Source organism: Apis dorsata, unplaced genomic scaffold (genome assembly GCF_000469605.1).
Source record: "Apis dorsata unplaced genomic scaffold, Apis dorsata 1.3 scaffold_137, whole genome shotgun sequence".
In the NCBI taxonomy this organism is placed as follows: domain Eukaryota; kingdom Metazoa; phylum Arthropoda; class Insecta; order Hymenoptera; family Apidae; genus Apis; species Apis dorsata.
In genome coordinates, this window is record NW_006263429.1 from 502463 (window position 1) to 514356 (window position 11894).

Below are 11894 nucleotides of genomic sequence, written 5' to 3' on the forward strand. Positions count from 1 at the left end.
AATCTGTACGATAGCATAAAAATAAAAGCGTCTCTTACTGTGCTTCCCTTTATCTACATTTTTAATTACTGTTTTGATTATTTGCGAAAGGTCAGTGATGTTGTATAGATATGAAATATATATGATTTATAGAAGAATAAGGTTGAAAAAAGAAAGAATGAAATTGTTATTTTCTGCGTATTATATTTATATTTATTTTGTACAGGAAAAAAAATACGAGATATTTTTATAAATTTGTTGAATTGATATGGTTATATATATATGGATTTTGAACGATGAATTTGAAATACGGATACGATTATCTCTTATTCTCTTCGATGTTTTGCATTATTTACGCGGAAATACGTGATAGAAATCATGTTTCTTCTTCTATAGTTCCTTTGTAATATGTGAAACAGTGTTTCTCAACTTTTTTCCAGACGCGATTTCTCTTTCGTAATATTAGAATTATTTTTAAGCTTCAAATGTATTTCACTCAAACTTAAAATAATTAAAATAACTTTAAAGAAAATAACTTTAGAAACTCTAAAATATGATATTGTAATTTTTAAAAAGGAAATTTATTCTTAACTTTGGTATCGTAACTGTTTGGTATTTTAACTTTTATAGTAATGAAAAGATGATTTTAGCAAAAATTAATATTCCAATATTTAAAAAGGAATATTTCAACTCTGGTACTTCAATCCTTGTATTCTAACTTTCATTAATGCCACATGACAATTAATATTCTTGAAATACAACCTTTGATAAAAAATATTCGATCATCTTTCAAAATAATTTTTTCTTGAAATTGGATCGAAGAATTTTTTGGAAAAAAAATCACTTTAAAAGGATTATTTTATTAGAGATAGGCACAAAGAAACTTTCTGCCAAGTAGAATTATAATTTTTATAATTTAATATCATAATTAACAATTTATTAGAAATTATTATCAAAAATAATAAAATCAGCGATTCATAAGTTGAGAACTACTGATATAAAGAGTCATTTATGCTGCTCAATAATTTGCGTTATGAAAATTACTTAAGAAAATTATCACGTTGCTTGAACAAGACTTAATTGAATTTTAACTGGACTTAATTGAACTTTTCATTGATCAAAAGTTAACTCCAACTCTCGTTTCACAAATAAATTATCAATCATTTTTTTGTTTTCGAAAGTGATCTCTGGATGTAATGTAAATTTTACATGGAGTTAATCAAAACTGGTCATTGAAAAAGTTTTATTACAAAATGAGAAAAAGCAACGTTGCTTCAGACTGATAACAACAATTGCTAGGATTTTACCGAAAGAAAAATTAAAAAAAAAAAAAAAAAGAAAAAGGAAAAAGAGAGAGAATGTCATATGTGTATACAACAAAAATATACGTATTGTAGCTGATGTGACGATCAGTTCGGTTTTATAAATATCCTTTTTCCTTTTTTTTCTCTCCTTCCGCCGACGAAATTCTATTTTTAATCTCGTTTGTTTGGATGTTTCTTCTTGTTAGGTTAGTTTATATTAAAAATTTTATTGTTACGTAGGGATGAACGTGGCGTGGGTGTAATAGTGTTTTAGATTCTAATGGAAGGGTTAATTGCGGTAGAACGCGACGAGCGAATGTTTGATGGAGGAATGAGAAAAGTATATCTACACAAGTATAAATAGAGACGTATCTGTAACACATGTTCTATATATGTTATTGAGACAATAAATGGAAGACCGATCGACAGTTTCTTTTTCTTTTCTCCTTTTCATCCTTTTCATATATCTTTGAAAAAAATTTTTTTTTATGGGATAAATCTTTGGGACTGCGAAATAGAATACGAAAAATAATCTAATATATCTGGTATATTGCTCTCTTCACGTAGTTATTTTTCTTCATAGCAAAAAATATTTCAGATAAAAGTTAAATGATTTTGAGAAGGCATAATATGATGCAATTACTTTTTTTAATAAAATTATATATTTTGAAATGCATCAGTAAATGTAGAATATTCTCCATAAAAAATTATTAAAATATTTATAACCAAGAACTATTAGTTTAAAAGATATTTAACTTTAATATTTTCAAAAGTAAGATATTTCAAATAGTTATATGGGACACTAAATATAAAATAATTTTTGGACAGCATTCTAAAATTACAATGAAAATGAGATTAACCTCATATTATCTTTCATTTTGTATACATTACAAAGAAATTTTAAAGAAAATTTCCTTCAAATTCATAAAAAAAATCTTTTTGGCATCTAATATATATACACATTGGTTGCTGCTCGTCGTGATGTGTTTACATAGTTTTTGTTGAAATTTTAGTGAAAAAAGTTTATTTATTAAAAAATTCAATTTATACATAATTCCTTATTATTAAAATATTTTATTTATATTTTATGTATAATCAATTAATGATTGCAAATTACGTAAATCAGATGCAAAAACAAGAAAAATATTTTTAAATGCAATCATGCAAATTTGAGAATTATTATCAATAGATGTGACCTGGCAATCTGAGGTTAGTTTAAACCTTTAATTCATCACTTGAATTATAGATAGAATGAAATGTCCATATAAGTATCATGAATCTCACGATATCGACAATGTTTTTTTCAATGTAATTTTTCTTTTTTTTTTATTGTCTACATTTAAAATATTTAAATCTCTAAATATAGATAGATCGATCTATTAATATTTTGAATTTTAATTATTTGAAATTAAAATTATATCATAACTTATTATTTTAATAATTATAATGTATAAATCGTATTATCTATGGAAAATAATTTATAAAATGAAAAATAAATTATTCCCTATGTCAATCAGAAAATAATCGAGCGAAACAGCTGAAAATAATTGAACTATACTCCTTCCGGTTAGGCCAGCATGCCTTGTATATTTTTAGAAAATATTTAGCGCTGCCAAAAGAAAAGACAACTCGTGTATCGAGTTTGCCATTGTTTTGCATTGCATAAGAGGTAGCCTTTCAAAACTTAATCTATATTTGTTATATATATCCACTGTTTTTCAACGAATTTTATTTGCAGTCGTGATTTTTGGTAATCGAGAATGACGAAATTATTCCCGATTGCATTACATCATTTTTTTTGTATCAATAAATTATTTATTATCAATTCTTGTCCATTAGTAATGAGAAAAATTATATTTTATCACGGGAAGATATAGCGTCATGCACAATTTATCAAATATGGACAGATACTTTTTGAAATTGAGTAATTTGAAATATTATTTTATTTACAACATATTATTTTATTTCATAATTTTATTCAAATTTATAATCATTAAAGTGATATTATTTGAAATATTAGTGAAAAAAAAAAAAAAGAAATCAGTCAATTTATTCGGGAAGAACAAAAAAAATAAACTATATTGTTCAAAAATGGCAGCTGTTTATTACGAAAAAAAGAAAGTAAATAGTGGATTAAAAAAACGGCTTAAGTTTACATTAAAAATAAACGGTTATGTCGTTTGGAAAGCAATATTCTAACGCAGTGTTTCTCAATCAATAGATTAAACTAAACCCAATTTTTAAAAATAATTGCATATATAAACAAGATACACACAATTTTATTTATAAATAATAAAATATGCATAACTTTATTCATATGATTATTTAATTCGTATATTTACACTCTTAACGCAGTAAGTTCTTACAAAAAGATTGAGAAACGCTGCCCTAACAGTTACCCTGTGTGCTTCTGTTAAGATTAATTAAGTATCCCTCGATAAAAAAGCAATCTCTGTCTTTCTGATCAGTCTTTACAATGTTCTTCAATTATCATCTGTCAATTATCGAAGAAAGAAAGTGATCGAATAGCGCCATGATGTCGCGCGTTCATAAACACGTATCGCATTTTTTTACGCAAAACAACCGATGACATCCCGCATTACAATAATAAATAAATATATTCTTGATGTCACATGCATCTCTTCGTAAATATTATAATTTCACGTTCAAACGATTTTATACGACGATCACATCGTCTTACAATATACAGGGGAAAAGATCACAAAATAAAAAAATAGGCACTCGGCATTGAAGCGTCCCATTTATGAATTGAAAGCACTTCCATTCGTTTGTGAATCACAAAAGATATTGCTTATTGGAACATTCGTTAATTCATCACATTTCGATCAATCTAATTAATTTTACAATCATAAATTGTGATAATCTTCTATGATTCTCGTTTAAATTGTTAATGTTTTCTAATTTCTTTCACCATGTAAGTGAATTTTTTTTATGGATATCTAAAATTTGTTATTGTCTATTCTGACATTTTTCTTTTCTTTTTCTTTCTTTCTTATTTTCTATCAGTAAGTAAAGCCAAAGTTTCTTGACACTTAAATACTTTTGAGATTCTTCCTATGTCGATCTGTATCGAAAGATAATTCGATGAATTATTTTTGTAATTAATACAAGTCTTAATATTTTTAACATTTTTTTCTAAATTGAAAAATTCAACGAATTATCTATCGTTTTCAATATGTTTTCTTTTTTTTAATCGACGCTTCCATGAGAAGAAAATTCGATGAGTTATTCATATACACTTCTACAAACTATTGCTTTCTAATAAAGGTGTAGTTTTGGTCAATTTCAACGCTCTCAACTGTTTGTACAATCGTTGTCTGCAAAACTGATAAAATTCGATTTCTCTGGTGAAATTGCTTCGCACCATGTCTTTCACTTCTTCGCTGACAGGTGGTTTGAAGAAATTCCGGTTGATTCTGGTAAACGCATTCACCTCGTCTAAAAAGTAAAAATTATTTCGTCATTAATTATTTACTAGATTCCTGATATTTATGAAAAAATTTTTTTTATCCACCATAATTATTTTTAATTATTTTCAATGATATATTATTATATATTGAAATATTATAATATATTAATAAGGCTCAAAAAATCAAAAAAAGAATTTGTTTAATTAAAGAAAAAAATAAGTATAATGAGATGATTTTCTCTTAAAAATTATCTTTCTTTGATACTTGACATGTACAAAACACGTTTAGTTCTGTGATAATTATCGGTTGATTGAGATTTACAGTTATATGCAAATAAAGAAACAAAAGAATTACCATAGTAGACGTCAGTGGCGCCTCGGAAAAATCGGGGTATATAATTTTCCAATACCGTGAGAGTGCTATTTACGTCCTCGAGTACACCAACCACTGCGTAGTGTTTCTCCACTGCCATTTTTGCTCGTTCTAGGGCACCCATCGTGTTGAACGGGCTTCAAACAAACAATAATTGATAAATGTAACAAGTGGTTGAATGATGAAAAAATAAAAACGTAGAATTAGTGGAACGATGAAGATATGAATAATGTATAATGGATTGAAAGAATTTTTTTTTTTTTTAATATTGTATTATGATTTTGAAAAGAGTAGAATCAATTTTTTTACATAACATATAGAGGATTATTAAAATTCTATTATTTAATTTTACTAATTTATAATTATAATTTTTTAACATAAAGAATTATATTATTAAAATTATTTATTAATTATATATACTTTGAAGTTAATATCTTTGGAAAATAGATTCTAAAATTAGATTTTGATTTAGACATTTCACTAAAATCCATTAAATTTTTTTTACAATCCAATTTTTCACAAGCAGAAAATAATTAGATAAAATATAGTATAGAATTATATTTTTTAATGAAACATTTTTATTAATTATATATATATTAATTTACTAATAGAATCCTTCATGGGTCACAATTTAACTTTACATTAAATATAATTCATCCCAGAACAAAATTTCCATTAAGGAAACCATTTATAAACGTATAATTTCTTCCATCCATCCGTGCATCTCTGTATACACAGGAAGGTAACAGTGGAATTTCTAGAGAGGACCTACGTGCATTTCTCGCTGTGGCCGCAGAAAAAAAGCGTTTGCCTGCGATGATCACCGATTCCCTCGTGAATCTCACCCTCGAGGTATCTGCATTCACGGTCCGCCTTAAGTACACAGGACTCGAAGTCCTTCTTCAGCCAGTTCGGATCCGGCAGTGGTAAGTCTGGAAATATTTGCTTTCTCTCCACGTAATACCAAGGTGCTCGCACGTAATAGTACCAGGATATCACTCTCTCAACAGGATCCCGGACTATGTTGATGTAAATTGGCTGAGGCAGGTTGAATCTGTAAGGAAAAACAGTCCTACGTCAAATATCTCGTGGGAATCTGGTTCACGTTACTTGCAGTTACATTAAAAATTGAATAATTGCATGAAATTCTCTTTAACATGTCACGAAACAAAAAATTTATTGACCGTTTATATTTAATGAAATATAAAGGAAATGAGCGAAATTTGATCAAGATATATTAGAGTTAAATTTCAATAAGTGAAATTTTATAAATGTATAATTTGATTTTTAACTTTTATTTAAGATTTATATCTACATATCTATTTTAATTTTTCTTTTAATAATTATATTTTTCTATGTTTTATGAAGAAAATTCTGAACTTAACAAAAGAATTAAATTAAATATTGAATATCTATATTTTATAAATGCACAATTTTCAGATTTGATTTTCGATTTTTATTTATTTTAATTTTCAATTCTCTGATTTTTTTTTTCAATAACTATACTTTTCTATGTTATAATAATATGTACAAAGAAAATTCTAAACTCTCGAACCATGTAAGAATTTAATTTCAATGTAATACTCCATAAATATAATTTTTATTGTACTTCGTTATTGTCGCGTTATTTAAAATTACAATTATTTAATTATAATATAAAAGTCATTTAATTTTTTAAAATACTTACTCTGTAAAATTTGTAAAACACACATGCTTTATATAAACAGATGGTTCTGAATAACTGCTAACCATCGTTGCAAGTTGAAGCTAAAAATATATAAATATATAAGTAACAAAATCTCTCAATTAAACAATTTTATAAATATTAGATCAAATATGATATATTAAATATTTTATAAATGATATTTTATGATAAATGATTTATCATACCTGTTCAATAGGCGCAAGTCGTATTGTTTCGACTCTTTGTACACGATCTCTGTTGAACGAGAAGCCATTCCTCAGGGATAACCTCCTCAACAATTCCATAAAGGTCTGAGAACCCACTTTTGGTACGCGATTAAAGAACAAAACGCTTCGATCCGCTCTTTTCGTGTTGTTGAGCGCATCGATGTCCAATACTTCAGTTTCTTTGTACTGAAATTAACAAAAAAATTTTAATATTCTGTTTATTGTTCATCTTTTAATCTAATATTGAAGATCATAAATCTCTATTTTCATAATAGTATCGAAACATTAATCTTAATTTTTGCAATAATTTATTATATATAAATTATATATCTAAGATTTCTTTTAATTTTACTATCATCAAATTAAACATTCGAGATCATTAAAAATCGGATGGAAAAAGCGAATATTGATTTTCGATAAAAATAATGATAAAAATAATTAATTATAAAAATACAATGAAATCTAAAATAGAATGTAAACATAGATAACGATACTTGTATTGGAAATAAGAATTATTTTTCATATTTCTTGGAATAATGCGAATGTATACATCAACTGCTATAAGAAATATAAAAATAAGAAATCTTGATGATGCATACGTGTGTCACCGATCTCAAATTTGTTAACATAATTAATTAGTAATTTATATTTTGTTAAATTATAGAAGTCAAGTGAATACTAAACAGATATTACATTATCATAATTTTACCATATTAACATTAGCATAATTGATTGATTGCAGAAGTCAATATCAATACTATATAATAGTATTAATTATATTAATATCAATAATATATATTATCATAATTTTTCCATATTGATATTAGCATAGTTAGTTAATTACAATTTATAAATTGAATAAAAGTCAATGTCAAATATTTTTTACGAAATAAAAATACTTTAATGATTCGTTTCAATCTTAAAAATTGTTATGTTCTAATTACGAAAGCATAGATGGTAAACAGAAGAGAGTTGTCACGATTTTAATCGATTTGTTTTTCTTTTTCATCATCCAATTCAATCATTTCCCTATTCCGGGGAGAGTAGTTCTCATTCCATTCCCTTTCGTTGAATAACTATTTGCAATATCGGCAAGTCATTCCATGGTACATGATGAGCGTGTAATTGCAAATAGAGACGCGAGTAACGAATACCTCGTTTCACCTCGACTTCCGGGTAATTTTTGCGCTCGATACAAACGATCGAAGAAAGATATTAGATAATTGAATCCCTTAGAAGCAGCGATGTAAAGTAATTTTATTTTGCAGGATTCATCCTTGAAACATGATATTCGATGATAAATAAATAAAAAAAAAAATTCTTTTAAAAATAGAAATGGATATATAAAATGCTTAAAGAAGATAATTAAAAATATCATAAGGAAAAAATTAATTTTTATTAATTAAAAATAACTGTATAAATATTATCTATCGAACCTTTGTTTCGTTCCATTGCTTTCGATTCAGCCTGCTTCACTTCATGCAATCGAGTCGATCAGAACAAACATTGAAGCTTTACTTCCGCAAGCTTGTCGATGATATATAATTTCAATATAGAATTCCTTTGTGCAAATTGTTTGATTGATCTTTGATTGCTCATTGCTTCAAAATCTCGAATATTTTTTTTGAAATGGTAATCACGGCTTCTCGTGTTAAAACTCATCGTTTTTATACTATATGATGTTCGATTATATAAATTTTAATTATTCAATCAACAAATAACATAAAAAATCAATAAGTGTAAACTTGTTGATTGAACTAAAATTAAAAAAATCTATCACACTTACATCATTCAGTTATAATATAACAAAGTTAAATTATTCAGCCAAGAAGTAACATCAAAAATCAACAAGAATAAATCCATTACGTATATACTTCATACGACGTTCAAGTACAATAAAGTGCAAACAGCAAAGCGTTTAATCCCCTCTTCGTTAGAAGCTGAGCAAACAAACTGACGATTCAACGATCGTGTACGTACTAACCTAACCTAACCTCTATCGCAGTGTGTACATGGCGAAACAGAAACGTCAGCTTGTCTTCTTTTTTCTGTCCACATTCTCGTAGCTTGGCATTATGCCACAAGCACATCACATTATTACATTATTACTAAACACGTTTGCTTCCTTCTTGATTACGGATTTCTCGACTTGCCTATCTTCTCGATGTCCTTCTTTTGCGAATTCTTAGGACGATTTATGAACCATCCTTCGGTTTTACTGTATTAAAGGATTTAAACGTAATTTGTAACATTATCTGTGTAGTATATTACGAAAGAAATCTTAAATATATTTCTATTACTATTTCTTGATAACTATAATTTAATTGCAATTTTAAGAACTTATTCTCAATTTTTTCTATCTTTTCTATTTTGTATTTTTAAATATAAATATATCATGAAGAAAATTTTGAATTTATGTTATTATTTTTTATTATAGATATATAAAAGTTTTGAATTTATCGTTATTATTTTCCAATGATCATAACCTCACTTTGAAAATTTATTTTCAATTTTTTCTATTTTTTTTATTTTACATTTAAATTTACTTTCATTAAAATTTTGAAAAAAATTTGAAACATTTTATTATTTTTTTATATAATAATGCGGTGAGTTTTATATTTGTTGATCCGTTATTTATATAATGATAACAGAACTATGAAGTTACCGTTTGAAAACACTTTTTTCCTTCGCACTCTAATTCTTAAATGGATTTCACTAAAATAAAAATTCTTGTTTTTTTTTTTTTTTTAATAATACAGTTATCTAATTAAACTTGCGAATTAAGCGTTTATATCATTTGAATGATATTACATTGAATATATTAACTCGTTCATTAATCAAATAAATTCTTCGAATTTTTTATTTTATTAATATTTATTGAGATATTTTCTTAAATAATTAATTTAAATAATAAAATGTTTAAATTTTTATTATTAAATTTTGTCATTCTATTACTAGTAAAATTTAGAATTTAAAATTTATTGAACGATTTAATAATTAATTTTATTATCAGTAATAAAAATAATTAAAAATGTTTTTAATGAAGAAGAACAAATGACTTCGTATATTAAATAAATGTATGCAAATAAATAATACATATTTGAACTAGTGCGTAACAGATAACATAGTAGATCAAATGTAATCTATTATGCCTAGGGATATCCTCTTTGTGGGTCATTTGGTATTTTATTGTAAATTTTTGCGGCGAATAACGGTTAATATAGAATAAAATAAGAATAATTTAATGATTCATCGCAAAAGAAATTCTTGGCGCAAAATAAGCTTTAACAACGTTTAAATGATTATGACAACACCTGAAATAGACTTTATGAAATATAGAAATTTTTTTTCTTGTTCTTTCACCACATTAAATTTATCAATAATGAATTTACATTCATTATCAAATTATTCTATTCTTTTCATGGTTCACAGTTCACAGTTATAATTTATTATATTTTTATAAATTATGACAAATCTAATTATGTTTCATTTATTCGTATCGTATCAATATTAACAAGTAACTTAAGATATTTAAATAGAAATATATTGATATTTAAATAGAGAATTATTAATTAATTTATTGTCTTCATTTAGATTAAAATTTCATCGAAACAATAATGTTATTAGAATTGGTTTTGCTTGGATATCCGACAGTTATATAGCGTAATATAAATTCAGAGTAACATTCACGGTCGACGTGTTTAAGCGATTAATGGTTAGGCTGAAAGGCAGCAATCCATTTCGCGGTTTCACGCATCGTGACCACTATAATGTTTCCAATGTGTTATTTTTCCCTTCTTGCTAGTGACCGTGTTTCTTCCTCAATATCTTTTGTACAATGTTAAATCTTCGTGATTGTGGATATGTAATCGAAAGTCAAACAAAAGTCATACAAATTTCTTTTATTCCTTTATTTCTTTTGTTTTTTAAACATTCATACATATTTAGAAATTGTTTCAATTTATCGTTTTTGAAGTGAATTTTTAACTGAATCGAATATTTTATTATTGAATTTCGATTATAATAAGTTTAATATATACTTATGCTTCCATAATTTAGCTTCTATAATTTAAATTCATGTTCATGTTTTTTCTTCTCAAAAATCAAAAATCATTTCAAAAGATTGATTGATCGAAAACAATTTTAGTAGAAACATTTTCCACTGTCACTGAAAACAAAAATAATTCGAGTTAAGTCCAATCATATTATCATAATTTCATTTTACCTCTTTCAATATAACCTCTTAATTTCATTTCATATCACGTAATAGATCAGTTGATTAAAATTCAAATAACAAAGCTCAATTGGCATTCATCGATTAGATTTTCGTTACTTTTAGCTCATGAGACAATGCAGGTTTGTGACGAGTATTTTACCGTTTCTCAGGTGCGTGTTACATGTAACGGGTGGATCCGAAATAAGGTCGACTGCTATAACGGATAACGATACGAATCGCTTGGTTTTCAATGTTTTTCCAACGGCCATCGCCATGATTACTCTTCTTGCACATCTTGTCGCCCGCATCCTGCAGCGTCACCGCATTTCGTTCCGATTCTCATCGTAAATGGTGATGGAACTACGTTAACTTTATAGAATTTCATTATTTTTATTATATTTCTTTTATTATTATTGTTTATTAGTTGGTTGAAACAGTATTTGTAATAAGTTTGTTCATGTTTTTTTATAAGAACATTAAATAATGAAATAATATAAATAATTCAATTTTTAGTATTAGATAAGATATTTTGTGTCTTTTAATTGAAAATTAAAATAACTTCAAAAAAATTTCAATATAATAATTATTGAAGAAAATTTCAGATAAAAATTAAATAGTTTCGAAAAAATATTTAATAATTTGATATAATTTATATATATATATTTTTTTTTTTTTTTGATA

At 25.9% G+C, this 11894-nt stretch overlaps 1 protein-coding gene across 2 annotated transcripts in view; it reads right to left on the bottom strand.

Annotated features, from left to right (window-relative positions):
- Positions 1 to 3857: 3857 nt before the first annotated feature.
- LOC102681980 (heparan sulfate 2-O-sulfotransferase pipe) overlaps positions 3858 to 11894 on the bottom strand; it is a 44489-nt gene continuing 36452 nt past the window's right edge. For both annotated transcript variants that reach the window (XM_006613217.2, XM_006613216.2), the window contains exons 5-9: positions 6977 to 7183; positions 6774 to 6853; positions 5859 to 6140; positions 5069 to 5223; positions 3858 to 4742 (exon numbers count right to left, since the gene is read on the bottom strand). In XM_006613217.2, coding sequence (XP_006613280.1) covers positions 4546 to 4742; positions 5069 to 5223; positions 5859 to 6140; positions 6774 to 6853; positions 6977 to 7183 — 921 coding nt within the window. In that variant the 3' untranslated portion in view covers positions 3858 to 4545. The remainder of the gene's footprint in view (positions 4743 to 5068; positions 5224 to 5858; positions 6141 to 6773; positions 6854 to 6976; positions 7184 to 11894) is intronic.